At 57.8% G+C, this 14,402-nt stretch overlaps 1 protein-coding gene across 1 annotated transcript in view; it reads right to left on the bottom strand.

Moving 5' to 3' along the window:
- LOC142465155 (neural retina-specific leucine zipper protein-like) overlaps positions 1-14,402 on the bottom strand; it is a 25,506-nt gene that overhangs the window by 8,039 nt on the left and 3,065 nt on the right. Inside the window, 5 exon segments of the mRNA XM_075569110.1 lie at positions 2,301-2,332; positions 2,335-2,412; positions 2,415-2,526; positions 2,529-2,596; positions 2,599-2,725. Of these exon segments, the coding sequence (XP_075425225.1) occupies positions 2,301-2,332; positions 2,335-2,412; positions 2,415-2,526; positions 2,529-2,596; positions 2,599-2,725 (417 nt within the window).

Genomic DNA, 14,402 nt, shown 5'->3' with positions numbered 1-14,402 from the left:
CCCCCCATCTACCCTCTCACCCCCCCCCCCACACCATCACTCACCCCCCCCCCATCTTCCATCTCTCTCCCCCCCCATCTTCCACATCTCACTTCCCCCCCACATCTCCACTCTCTCCCCCACATTTCCCTCTCTCTCCCCCCCATCTTCCATCTCTCCCCCCCATCTTCCATCTCCCCCCCCCATCTTCCATCTCTCTCCCCCCCCATCTTCCATCTCTCCCCCCCCATCTATCCCATCTCTCTCTCCCCCCCACTTCCATCTCTCCCCCCCATCTTCCATCACTCTCCCCCCCCCACCATCTTCCACTCTCCCCCCCCATCATCCCATCTCTCTCCCCCCCCCCACCATCTTCCATCTCTCCCCCCCCATCTTCCATCTCTCTCCCCCCCCTACATCTTCCATCTCTCTCCCCCCCCTACATCTTCCATCTCTCTCCCCCCCCTACATCTTCCATCTCTCTCCCCCCACCTACATCTTCCATCTCTCCCCCCCCCCATATGCCTACCTCAGGTGGCTGCGGGTTCGGTGGAGGCGGCAGACTGAGGCACGCGCTCAGTAGAAGCAGGCACAGAAGTGCCGTGAGCTGTTGTGAGCGGGCTCTGGGGGGGATGGAGATGAGCCGAGCACCGGAGGGAGGGAGAGTCGGGGTGTCGGAGGGAGGGAGAGCCAGGGGGAGAGCAAGCCGAGGACCGGGTGCCGGAGGAGAGCCGGGGGGGAGAGCGAGCCAGGGTGCCAGGGTCCCGGAGGGAGGGCCAGAGTGCCGCGGGAGCCAAAGCCCCGCCCCCTTCTACATTGACCAATCCCCTGTGGCCCGCGCTCACTAGCAGCAGGCACAGGAAGTGCCGCGAGCTGCTATGATCGGGCTCTGGGGGGGATGGAGAGCGAGCCGGGGGGATGGAGAGCGAGCCGGGGATGGGAAGCTGGAGGAAGGGGGTGTTGGGTGCCGGAGGGAGGCCCAGAGTGCCGGGGGATCACCGGCCGGGCTGCTGAATCCTCCTCCCCGCCACCCCCGCCGAAACATTAAAAAAAAACGGGAACATGGAGGAAAACCCGGGACATTTCCGGGACGGACCGGCAACCGGAACAGCACACGAAAAACCGGGACTGTCCCGGCAAAAACCGGGACGACTGGTCACCCCTACCCACACACACAACAGTTTCATATATACAGATACACACACACACACACACACACACACACACACACAGTGTTCCACCCACACACACACACACACACACAGTGTCACACACACACACAGTCAGTGTCTCACACACACAGTGTCTCACACACAAACACACACAGTGTCACACACACACAGTGTCGTCGTCGTTGTCCCCCCCACACACACACACAGTGTCACACACACAGTGTCACACACACAGTGTCACAGCGATGGAGAAGGTTTTAGTCCCATCCATTCGAATAGAGGGAACTTCTTCTCCAGCGCTGGGAAGCAGCTTCACTGTGTGTGGGTGTCTGTGTATTATATATATATATATATATATATATCTTCCCCTCGTCTTTCTCTCTCTCTCTTCCTCTCTCTCCTCTCTCTCCTCCTCCTCTCCCTTCCTCCCTCTCCCTTCCTCTCTCCTCCCTCTCTCCCTCTTCCTATTCCTCCTCTCTCTTCCTCTCCTTCTTCCTCCCTCTCTTCCTCCATCTCTTCTTCCTTCCTCTTCCTCCTCTCCTCTCACTCTCTCTCTCTGTCCTCCTTCCATCTCTCTTCCTCTTGTCTTCATTCCCCCTCTCTTCCTCTCCCTCTCTTTTCCTCCTCTCTCCTCTCCCGTATCTCTTCAATCTCCTCTCTACCTCCCCTTCTCTATCTCGCACCTGCCTCTTCGCTCCCTCCCTTTCTCCCTCCTCTTTTCTACTCTCCCCCTCTCTTGTCCCCCTCCCGTCTCTTCTCTACCTCCTCATCTACCTCCCTCCCCCTCTTCTCCCCCTCCCGTCTCTTCTCTCTCACCCCCGCTACATCTTTCCCCCTCTCTTCTCTACCTCCCTCCCCCCTCTTCTCCCCTGTCCCTTCTCTCCCTCCCCCTCTACATCCCTTCCCTTCTCCCCCTGCCCTGACTCTCTTCTTCCCTCCCCCTCTACCTCCTTCCTCCCTTTCTTCTCCCCCTCCCCCCTCTCTTCTCCCCTCCCCCTCTCTCTTCTACCCCTCCTGTCTCTTCTCTCCCTCTCTGCCCCTCATCTCATCACCCTCCCCCCTTCTTTTCTACCCCTCTCCCATCTCTTCACCCTCCCTCTCTTCCTCTTACCCCCCTTCCCCCCCATCTCTTCTCTCCCTCCCCCTCACCTGGTGCTGCTGCACATTCATTTCCTCGGGCTCAGCAAATACGCCGCGGGGTGGCCATGCGGCCCCCCTGTCCTGTACCCCCCCTCCATTCCCTGCAGGGGGGGTCCCCCCACGCCCCCATCAGCACCTCCACAGCATCTTCGGGGGTCAGCGGCATGCCCTCCCCCCCCATCTGCTGCTGCAGGGCGGCGATCCAGTACAGCTCCTCCAGGCTGGGCCGGGGGGGGGTCCCCCCGTCTCGTTGGGGTCACTAAAGGTGGGAGAGGGGGGCACCGAGCTGCAGGGGGTGGAGCCAGCGAGGGCGGGGGGGCCAGGCGGGGAGCCCGAGGTTCGGGGGGCTCCCTCTTCACCTCGAACTTCATCAGGTCAAAGTCGTTGAGGTATTCCAGGGCCAAGGGGGTGCTGGGGAGGTCCGAGAGCGCCATCTGGGGGGAGAGTGCACGAGAGAGCGTCAGAGAGTGCAAGAGGGAGCATCCGAGAGCGCCATCTGGGGGAGAGAGCATGCGAGAGAGCATGTCAGAGAGTGCAATCTGAGGAGAGAGCATCAGGGAGTGCAGAAGAGCACCATCTGGGGAGAGAGAGTGCGAGAGAGTGTCAGAGAGCGCTATGTGGGGGGAGAGTGCACGAGAGAGCATCAGAGTGTGCAAGAGAGAGCACCCGAGAGCGCCATCTGGGGGAGAGAGCATGCGAGAGAGCGCCATCTGGGGAGAGAGCGCGAGAGAGCATCAAGGAGCGCAAGAGAGTGCCATTTGGGGAGAGAGAGCATCAGGAGGGCTGGGAAGTCCAAGAGTGCCATCTGGGGAGAGAGAGCACGCAAGAGCACCAGAGAGTGCAAGAGAGCACCATCTGGGGAGAGAGCACGCAAGAGCACCAGAGAGTGCAAGAGAGCGCCATCTGGGGAGGGAGAACGCGAGAGAGCATCAGAAAGCGCTTTTTTGGTGGGAGAGGCTGGGAAGGTCAGAGAGCTCCACCTGGGGAGAGAGAGCTTGTCAGAGTGCCATCTGGGGAGAGAGCACGAAACATCGTCAGACAGTGCAAGGGAGCGCCATCTGGAGAGAGAGAGTGTCAGAGAGTGCGTCAGAGAGTGCAAGGGAATGTCATTTGGGGAGAGAGCGCGAGAGAGTGCAATCTGGAGAGAGAGAGTGTCAGAGAGTGCGTCAGAGAGTGCAAGGGAATGTCATTTGGGGAGAGAGCGCGAGAGAGTGCCATCTGGAGAGAGATGGTGAGAGAGTGTCAGAGAGTCAAGGGAGCAACATCTGGGGAGAGAGCGCGAGAGAGCATCAGAGAGTACGGCAGAGAGTGCAAGAGAGTGAGAGAAAACATGATAGAGCGCCATCTGAGGAGAGAGCGCGAGGGCATCAGAGAGTGCCATCTGAGGAGAGAGCGCGAGAGAGCATCGGAGAGCGCCATCTGAGGAGAGAGCATCAGAGAGTGCAAGAGAGCGCTGTCTGGGGAGAGAGAGTGCGAGAAAGCGTCAGAGAGCGCCATCTGGGGAGAGAGCGTGCAAGAGAGAGTGCCATCTGGGAAGAGAGCGCAATAGAGCATCAGGGAGTGGAAGAGAGCGCCATCTGGGGAGAGAGAGAGAGCATCAGGGAGGGCTGGCAAGTCCAAGAATGCCATCTGGAGAGAGAGAGCACGCAAGAGCACCAGAGAGTGCAAGAGAGAGCCATCTGGGGAGGGAGAACGTGAGAGAGCATCAGAAAGCCCCATCTGGGGAGAGAGTATTGGGGGGGGGCTGGGGAGGTCAGAGATTGCCATCTGGGGAGAGAGAGAGCGTCAGAGAGTGCCATCTGGGGAGAGAGAGCGTCAGAGAGTGCCATCTGGGGAGAGAGAGAGCGTCAGAGAGTGCCATCTGGGGAGAGAGAGCGTCAGAGAGTGCCATCTGGGGAGAGAGAGCGTCAGAGAGTGCCATCTGGAGAGAGAGAGAGCGTCAGAGAGTGCCATCTGGGGACAGAGAGAGAGAGAAAGCGTCAGACAGTGCCATCTGGGGAGAGAGAGAGCGTCAGACAGTGCAAGGGAGCACCATCTGGGAGAGAGCATCAGAGAGTGCACGGGAGTGAGAGAGAGTGTGCCATCTGAGGAGAGAGCGCGGGAGAGCATCAGAAAGTGCCATCAGGGGAGAGAGCATGAGAGCGCACCATCTGGGGATAGAGCGCACGAGAGAGCGTCAGAGAGTGCAAGAGAGCACCATCTTGGGAGGGAGAGCACAAGACAGAGCATCAGAGAGCGCCATCTGGGGGGAGAGAGCGCGAAAGAGAGCATCAGAGAGTGCCATCTGAGGGGAGAGTGTCAAGAAGGGCTGGGGAGGTCTGAGAATGCCATCTGGGGAGAGAGAGCGTGTCAGAGAGTGCCATCTGCGGAGGGAGCACGAGAGAATGTCAAGGAAAAGAGCGCGCAAGAGCATCAGAGAGCATAATTTGGGGAGAGCGCACCATCTGAAGAGAGAGCGCGCATCAGAGAGTGCAACAGAGCACCATCTGGAGAGAGAGCATGAGAGCATCAGGGAGTGCAAGAGAGTGCCATCTGGGGAGAGAGCACGAGAGAGCATCAGGAGCACCATCTGGGGGGATAGAGTGTTAGGTTGGGCTGGGGAGATCCGAGAGCGTCATCTGGAGAGAGTGCGTGAGATAGTGTCATCTGAGGAAAGAGCATCAGAGAGTGCAAGGGAGCACAATCTGGGGCTAGAGAGCATGAGAGAGCGTTATCTGGCGAGAGAGTGCGAGAGAGCGTCAGGGAGTACAAGAGAGTGCTATCTGGCGAGAGAGCATCAGAGAGCGCCATCTGGGGGAGAGAGCAGAAAGGGCAAGAGAGCACCATCTGGGGATCAAGAGAGTGCAAGAGAGCACCATCTGGAGGGGAGTGTGCGAGACAGAGCGTAGAGTGCGCCATCTGGGGGAGAGAGTGCGAGAGGGAACATCAGAGAGCACCATCTGGGGGGACAAAGTGTCAGGGAGGGCTGGGGAGGTCCGAGAGCGCCATCTGGAGAAAGAGAGCGAGAGAACATCAGAGAGTGCAATAGAGTGAAATCTGGGGGGAGAGAGAGCATCAGAGAGTGCCATCTGGTGAGAGAGAGTATGAGAGAGCGTCAGAGAGCGCCATCTGAGGAGAGAGCTTCAAAGAGTGCCATCTGAAGAGACAGGATGAGAAAGAGTTAGAGTGCAGGAGAGCGCCATCTGGGGAGCGAGAGCATGAGAGAGTCAGAGTGCAAGAGAGCACCATCTGGGGAGAGAGCACCAGCGAGGGCTGGAGAGGTCCGAGAGTGGCATCTGGGGAAAGCGAATGCGAGAGAGCGTCAGAGAGTGCCTACTGGTGAGAGAGAGCGTCAGATAGTGTAAACGAGTGTCATCTGGGGAGAGAGAGTGCGTCAAGGAAAGCTGGAGAGATCCGAGAGCACCTTCTGAAGAGAGAGACCACGAGAGCGTCAGGGTGGGCTGGGGAGGTCTGAGAGCTCCATCTGGGGAGAGAGAGTGTCAGAGAGCACAAGAACGGCGTCATCTGGGAAGAGAGTGTCAAGGAGGGCAGGCGAGGTCTGAGAGCGCCTTCTAGGAGAGAGTGTAAATGAGTGTCATCTGGAGAGAGAGAGTGTGAGAGAGAGCATCAGACAGTGCAAGAGAGCACCATCTGCGGAGAGAGCACGAGAGAGCGTCAGGGAGGGCTTGGGAGGTCAGACAGCACCATCTGGGGAGAGAGAGTGCGAGAGAGTGTCAGGGAGTGCAAGCGAGGGCCATCTGGTGAGAGAGAGCGTAAGGGAGGGCTGAGGAGGTACAAGAGCACCTTCTGGGGAGACAGAGCGTGAGAGAGCATTAGAGAGCGCAAGCGAGTGACGTATGGGGAGGGAGAGCACAAGAGAGGGCTAGGGAGGTCCAAAAGCGACATCTGGGGAGAGAGAGCGAGAGCATCAGAGAGCGCCATCTGGTGTAAGAGAGCGCAAGTGAGTGTCAAAGAGTGCAAGAGAGCGTCAGAGAGTTAAAAGGAGCACCATCTGACAAGAGAGAGTGCGCGAGAGAGCATCAGGAAGGGCTGGGGAGGTCTGAGAGCGCCATTTGGAGAGAGAAAGAGCGCAAGACAGTATCAGAATGCTGCAGAGATCCGAGAGTGCCATCTGGGGAGAGCACGAGAGAGCGTCAACGAGGGCTGGGGTGGTCTGAGAGCACCATCTGGGAGAGAGAGTACAAGATAGCATCAGGGACAGCTGGAGATATCTGAGAGTGCCATATAGGGAGAGAGAGCGCAAGATAGCACAAGACAGCATCAGAGAGTGCTGTGGGGATCCGTGATCCGAGAGCGCTATCTGGGGAGAAAGCGTGCAAGAGAGTTTCAGAGAATGCAAGAGAGCGCCATCTGGGGAGAGAGAGTGCAAGAGACAGTCAGGGTGTGCAAGAGAGCGCCATCTGGCGAGTATCAGAGAGTGCTGCGGAAGCCTAAGAGCGCCATCTGGGAGAAAGAACAAGTGAGAGAGAGAGTGCAAGAGAGCGTCAACGAATGTTGCCATCTGGGCAGAGAGAGCGCGAGAGAGTCATCTTAGGATAGAGCATGTGAGTGCAGTCAGAGCGTCACAGTGCTGGGGAGGTCTGAGAGCGCCATATGGAAACGAGTGCACCAGAGAGAGCAAGAGAGAGACTGCCAGAGAGGAGATCCAGGTCAATTCTGGCAAGAGTGTGCAAGAGAATCTTAAAGAGACTGCAATGGAAAATGGTCACAGAGAGACCGTCACAGAGCTATGGGATTGTCTGTTATAAGAATATCTCACATCCCAACATGTATTGTATTGTATGTCTTTATTTATATATCGCCAAAAGTGTACTCAGCGCTTCACAAAGAATACAGTACAGGGAATTTTAAAAATACAATAAGTGCAGCAAAATCAGACAATGGGAAAGGAAATCCCTGCCCCGAAGAGCTTACAATCTAAGAGGTTTGAGGGGAAACTTACAGAGACAGCAGGTGGGGGAATAAGTGCTGTGTATGGCAGTGCTTGGCCACAATGGGTGGTCTAAGTGACTGTGGGGCAGTAGCCTTGAGTGCAGCCTATTGGGATGCTTGATTTGTGGGGTGAGATTTAAGGTTAGTCAGTGTTAAATGAAAAGGTTAACATCATTTACAGGGGAAGAGATGGCAGGGAGGCGTGGGTGAGATCGGGTGTGTATGTCTTGGGTGAGATCGGGTGTGTATGTCTGGCTTCAGGCTTAGGGGAGATCCCTAGCAGCAGGAAGGAGTACAGTAGATAGAGGGTGTGAATAGAGGATTTGTGTGGGTGTTTTTTTATTGAGGGGTAAAGAAGTTGTTGGGAGAGAGGTGTATAAATTATGGTGCAGTGGGGAAGTGGGGAAGTTGGAGAGAACAGGGACATTCACCAAGGAGTGAGGAAACAGTAAACAGAAAATGCAATAAGGAGGGCATAGTGAGATGCAGGAGGAGAGACTTCCCAGGTATTGGAGGATAGTAAGAGTACAAAGAATCACAGCTTTTAGAAAGTCAAGTTCTCACAGTTGTAAAGTGTCCAGATCTTCCTCAAATCTTCACCTCCAATTTCAACTCCAAGATTAACTCCACACACTTAAATGTTACACTTTGATGTTACACACAGCCATAACATATCATAACATAACATGAGACATAACATACATGTCTCATGTTATAGAGAACCCCAGTATAAGAACACCCTTTTTTAAGACCATCTCACAGCCCTGACTAGCCCCATGCTACGGGGGACCTCCTGTTATGAGGACACCCCCTTGCTGGAGTGCCTTCCCCGACCTCACTTGTCCCATAACGTGCAGATAATTCCTGCGCTGAGCACCTTCTTATCCAGGATTTAGGGCTCAGCTCAGAGTGATACTGTCTGACAAGGACTAGGCACCTCCTGCCAGGCACCTGCAGAGTATCGCCCCGCCACCGAGCCCGGCCACGGAGAGGGAGGGAGTGTGGAGGAGTGAGGGGGGGGGGGGGAGAGGGGGTTACGTGTAGAGTAGTGTGGCGGAGAGACATGAGAGAAAAAGGGGGAGAGGGATGGGAGGGCGACAGAGATGAGAGAGGGGGAGAGATACAGGGAGGGAGAGAGAGGTGGGAAGAAGGGAGAGAGAGGGGGAGGAGGGAGAGAATGAGGGAGAGACAGGGAGGGGGAGAGATATAGGGAGGATGAAGAAGAGGGGGGGAGAGAGAGGAGAGACAGAGTGGCTGTGAGAGTGAGGGGAGAGACGGGATGTGAGAGAGGGGTGAGAGAGGAGACAGATGGGCTGAGAGAGAGGGGAGACAGAGGGGCTGTGAGAGAGAGGGGACAGACAGAGGGGCTGTGAGAAAGAGACAGAGGGGTTGTGAGAGAGAGAGGGGAGAGACAGGATGTGAGCGAGAGGAGAGTTACTGAGGGGCTGTGAGAGAGCGGAGAGAGACTGGGGGGCGAGGAGAGAGGAGCTGTGAGAGGAGAGGGAGAGAGAGGAGAGACATGGCTGTGAGAGAGAGGAGAGAGACAGAGGGGCTGTGAGAGAGAGGAGGGACAGAGGGGATGTGAAAGAGGAGAGATAGAGAGGATGTGAGAGAGGAGAGAGACAGAGGGACTGGTAGAGAGGAAAGAGACAGAGGGTCTGTGTGAGAGAAAGGGGCTGTGAGAGTGATAGAGACAGAGGGGTTGTGAGAGAGAGACAGGGGCTGTGAGAGACAGAGGCTGTGAGACGAGGCTGTGAGAGAGGGGACGAGGCTGAGAGAGAGAGAGGAGAGAGACGGGGGACGAGGCTGTGAGAGAGGAGAGACAGAGGGCTGTGAGAGAGGAGAGACAGAGGGGCTGTAAGAGAGGAGAGAGACGGGGGCTGTAGAGAGGAGGAGACGGCTGTGAGAGGAGCTGAGAGAGGAGAGACGGACGGCTGTGAGAGAGAGGAGAGATGGGCTGTGAGAGAGAGACAGGGGTGAGGAGCTGTGAGAGAGGAGCGACATGTTCTGTGAAAGAGGGGCAAGACAGAGGGGGTGAGAGAGAGAGAGAGAGGAGCTGTGAGAGAGAGGAGACAGGAGCTGAGGAGACGGAGAGACAGACGGGCTGTGTGAGAGAAGGAGAGACAGAGGGGCTGTGAGAGAGGGCAGAGACAGACTGGATGTGAGAGTGAAGGGAAAGACAGAGGGGCTGTGAGAGAGAGGAGGAGAGATGGGCTGTGAGAGAGAGACAGGGGTGAGGAGCTGTGAGAGAGGAGCGACATGTTCTGTGAAAGAGGGGCAAGACAGAGGGGGTGTGAGAGAGAGACAGAGGGGTGAGGAGAGAGGAGCTGTGAGAGAGAGGAGAAACAGAGGAGCTGTGAAAGACGGGAGACAGACGGGCTGTGTGGGAGAAAGGAGAGACAGAGGGGCTGTGAGAGAGGGCAGAGACAGACTGGATGTGAGAGTGAAGGGAAAGACAGAGGGGCTGTGAGAGAGAGGAGAGAGACAGAGGAGCTGTGAGCTGTGAGAGAGGAGAGAGACAAAGTGGATCTGAGAGAGGAGAGACAGGCTGTGAGAGAGGAGAGACAGAGGAGCTGTGAGAGTGTGGTGAGAGAGCGGCTGTGAGAGAGGGGACACATGGGCTGTGAGAGAAAGTGGCGCTTTGAGAGTGAGGGGAGAAAGAGGGGCTGTGAGAGAAAGGAGATAAACAGAGCAACTGTGATACAGAGGGGAGAGACAGGGGGGCTGTGAGAGAGAGGAGAGACAGAGGGGCTGTGAGAGAGGAGAGACAGACGGGCTGTGAGAGTGAGGGGAGAGAGAGTCTGTGCAAGAGGGGAGAGAGATCATATGTGATAGAGAGAGAGAGGGGGGCTGTGAGAGAGGAGAGACAGAGAGGCAGTGAGAAGATAGACAGAGGGGCTGTGAGAGAGAGGGAAGAGACAGATGGTCAGAGAGAGAGGGGAGAGACAGGGGCAGTGAGAGAGAGAGAGGAGAGACTCTTCACAAAAAGACAGTACAGGGAATTATAATGCAAGAGGTGCAACAAATAACGCCAGACAATAGGAAAGGAAATCCCTGCCCCGCAGAGCTCACAATCTAAGTGGTACGTTGGGAGACTTGCAGAGACAGCAGGCGAGAGAATAAGCGCAGTGTGAACGTTTTTGCAATGGGAGAAGCGCACAGGAGCCGTGAGTGTGAGTAACTCGCTGTGTGTGCGCGGAGGGAAGGAGAGCCGGTGCTGCCATGTTACACGCATCCCTGCTCTTACACAGCAAGTCACTTACATACAGGGCTCCCGTGTGCTTCTTCCATTGCAAAAACGTTCATGCTATTGTGGCTCCAGCTCTGAGACGCCGGGATCGACGGAGGGGGAGCGCCAGGGGGGGAATCATTTACTTCATACAAACAGCGGGGGGCGCTGTTCCTATATTTTGGTATAAGTGCAGTGGATGGCAGGGCTTGGACACAATGGATGGTAGGAGGGACTGTGGGTGTGGGATGGCAGCCCTGGGTGCAGGATATTGGGGTGCTTCTTTTAAGAGGGGACTTTTAAGGTTTGACTTAAATGTGGGGAGAGAAGGTGCTTGGTGTATACTGAGTGTGAGGGAAGGGGGCTGTGATGGATAAGGGGAGAGTGAGCGAGAGAGGAGGGAAAGGAGAGAGAAGGGTGAGAGCGGTGAGGGGGAAATGTTTAACGTGAGAGAGCTTCAGAGGTGAAAGGGGCGGAAAGGAGACAGTTATGGGCAGAGCGCAGGAGACGGCAAGGGACACAACGAGAGATCAAAGCTCATACGTAGAGAGGAGCAGATGAGTAGAAAGCATTGGAGGTGATGAGGAGAAGTTTGTGGGTGCTCTGTGCATGCGCAGAGAGAGGGGGAGGTGTCGGGATAGGTGGAGGCACAGAGAGAGGAGGTAGGTGTCGGGATAGGTGGAGGCGCAGAGAGAGGGGGGAGGTGTCGGGATAGGTAGAGGCGCAGAGAGAGGGGGGAGGTGTCGGGATAGGGGGAGGTGTCGGGATAGGTGGAGGCGCAGAGAGAGGGGGGAGGTGTCGGGATAGGTACAGGCGCAGAGAGAGGGGGAGGTGTCGGGATAGGGGGAGGCGCAGAGAGAGGGGGTAGGTGTTGGGATAGGTGGAGGCGCAGAGAGCGGGGGAGGTGTAGGGATAGGTAGAGGCGCAGAGACAGGGGGGAGGTGTCTGGATAGGTGGAGGCGCAGAGAGAGGGGGAGGTGTCGGGATAGGTAGAAGCACAGAGAGAAGGGGGAGGTGTCGGGATAGGTGGAGGCTCAGATAGAGGGGGTAGGTGTTGGGATAGGTGGAGGCGCAGAGAGCGGGGGAGGTGTCGGGATAGGTAGAGGTGCAGAGAGAGGGGGGAGGTGTCGGGATAAGTGGAGGCGCAGAGAGAGGGGGGAGGTGTCGGATAGGTAGAGGCACAGAGAGAGGGGGGAGGTGTCGGGATAGGTGGAGGTGCAGAGAGAGGGGGGAGGTGTCGGGATAGGTAGAGGCACAGAGAGAGGGGGGAGGTGTCGGGATAGGTGGAGGCACCGAGACAGGTGGAGGCGCAGAGAGAGGGGGAGGTGTTGGGATAGGTAGAGGCGCAGAGAGAGGGGGGAGGTGCTGGGATAGGTAGAGGCGCAGAGAGAGGGGGAGGTGTCGGGATAGGTAGAGGCGCAGAGAGAGGGGGAGGTGTTGGGATAGGTACAGGTGCAGAGAGAGGGGGGAGGTGTCGGGATAGGGGGAGGCGCAGAGAGAGGGGGTAGGTGTTGGGATAGGTGGAGGCGCAGAGAGCGGGGGAGGTGTAGGGATAGGTAGAGGCGCAGAGAGAGGGGGAGGTGTCGGGATAGGTGGAGGCGCAGAGAGAGGGGGGAGGTGTCGGGATAGGTGGAGGCACAGAGAGAGGGGGTAGGTGTCGGGATAGGTGGAGGTGCAGAGAGAGGGGGAGGTGTCGGGATAGGTAGAGGCGCAGAGAGAGGGGGGAGGTGTCGGGATAGGGGGAGGTGTCGGGATAGGTGGAGGCGCAGAGAGAGGGGGGAGGTGTCGGGATAGGTACAGGCGCAGAGAGAGAGGGGGGAGGTGTCGGGATAGGGGGAGGCGCAGAGAGGGGGTAGGTGTTGGGATAGGTGGAGGCACAGAGAGCGGGGGAGGTGTAGGGATAGGTAGAGGCACAGAGAGAGGGGGAGGTGTCGGGATAGGTGGAGGCGCAGAGAGAGGGGGGAGGTGTCGGGATAGGTAGAAGCACAGAGAGAATGGGGAGGTGTCGGGATAGGTGGAGGCGCAGAGAGAGGGGGGAGGTGTCGGGATAGGTGGAGGCTCAGATAGAGGGGGTAGGTGTTGGGATAGGTGGAGGCGCAGAGAGAGGGGGAGGTGTCGGGATAGGTAGAGGCGCAGAGAGGGGGGAGGTGTCGGGATAAGTGGAGGCGCAGGGAGAGGGGGAGGTGTCGGGATAGGTAGAGGCACAGAGAGAGGGGGGAGGTGTCGGGATAGGTGGAGGCACCGAGAGAGGTGGAGGCGCAGAGAGAGGGGGGAGGTGTCAGGATAGGTAGAGGCGCAGAGAGAGGGGGGAGGTGCTGGGATAGGTAGAGGCGCAGAGAGAGGGTGAGGTGTCGGGATAGGTAGAGGCGCAGAGAGAGGGGGAGGTGTTGGGATAGGTAGAGGCGCAGAGAGAGGGGGGAGGTGTCGGGATAGGTAGAGGCGCAGAGAGAGGGGGAGGTGTCGGTATAGGTAGAGGCGCAGAGAGAGGAGGGGGTGGAGGGATAGGTGGAGGTGCAGAGAGAGAGTGGAAGTGTCAGGATAGGTGGAGGCGCAGAGAGAGGGGGGAGGTGTTGGGATAGGTAGTGGCGCAGAGAGAGGGGGAGGTGTCGGGATAGGTAGAGGCGCAGGGAGGGGGGAGGTGTCGGGATAGGTAGAGGTGCAGAGAGAGGGGGAGGTGTCGGGATAGGTGGAGGCGCAGAGAGAGGGGGAGGTTTCGGGATAGGTGGAGGTGCAGAGAGAGGGGGAGGTGTTGGGATAGGTAGAGGCGCAGAGAGAGGGGGAGGTTTCGGGATAGGTGGAGGTGCAGAGAGACGGGGAGGTGTTGGATAGGTAGAGGTGCAGAGAGGGGGAGGTGTAGGGATAGGTAGAGGCACAGAGAGAGGGGGGAGGTGTCGTGATAGGTACAGGCGCAGAGAGAGGGAGGTGTAGGGATAGGTGGGGGTGCAGAGAGAGGGGGTAGGTGTCGGGATAGGTAGAGGTGCAGAGAGAGGGGGAGGTGTTGGGATAGGTGGAGGTGCAGAGATTGGGGGGAGGTGTTTGGATAAGTGGAGGCGCAGAGAGAGGGGGTATGTGTTGGGATAAGTGGAGGCGCAGGGAGGGGGGACGTGTCGGGATAGGTGGAGGTGCAGAGGGGGGGAGGTGTCGGGATAGGTGGAGGTGCAGAGAGAGAGTGGAGGTGCTGGGATAGGTAGAGGTGCAGAGAGAGGGGGACGTGTCGGTATAGATGGAGGTGCAGAGGGGGTGAGGTGTCGGGATAGGTAGAGGTGCAGAGAGAGGGGGAGGTGCTGGGATAGGTAGAGGCGCAGAGAGGGGGGAGGTGTCAGGATAGGTAGAGGCGCAGAGAGAGGGGGGAGGTGTCGGGATAGGTAGAGGCGCAGAGAGAGGGGGGAGGTGTCGGGATAGGTAGAGGCGCAGAGAGACGGGGAGGTGTCGGGATAGGTGGAGGTGCAGAGAGAGGGGGAGGTGTCGGGATAGGTAGAGGCGCAGAGAGACGGGGGAGGTGTCGGGATAGGTAGAGGTGCAGAGAGAGGGGGGAGGTGTCGGGATAGGTAGAGGTGCAGAGAGAGGGGGAGGTGTCGGGATAGGTAGAGGCGCAGAGAGACGGGGAGGTGTCGGGATAGGTGGAGGTGCAGAGAGAGGGGGGAGGTGTCGGGATAGGTAGAGGTGCAAAGAGAGGGGGAGGTGTCGGGATAGGTAGAGGTGCAGAGAGAGGGGGGAGGTGTCGGGTCTTGGCACGAGTGCCATGATGTGAGGGGGGGGCCTTATAATGAGTGTGCAGAGGGATATTTAAAGATGGCGAAACACTCAGTAACATCTCTTTAGCAGTCCTAAAGTGACCCCAATACCTGTAATGTGTGGGCTGCCCCCCTTCCCCCCCCCCTTTGAGACGGAGTCTGGCGCCCGAGGTAGGGGGAACGTGTGGGGTTGTCGCCCTCCTCCCTCGTTCACGC

The sequence above is a fragment of the Ascaphus truei genome, chromosome 13, assembly GCF_040206685.1.
Source record: "Ascaphus truei isolate aAscTru1 chromosome 13, aAscTru1.hap1, whole genome shotgun sequence".
Taxonomy (NCBI): domain Eukaryota; kingdom Metazoa; phylum Chordata; class Amphibia; order Anura; family Ascaphidae; genus Ascaphus; species Ascaphus truei.
This window is presented reverse-complemented; position numbering and strand designations above follow the sequence as displayed.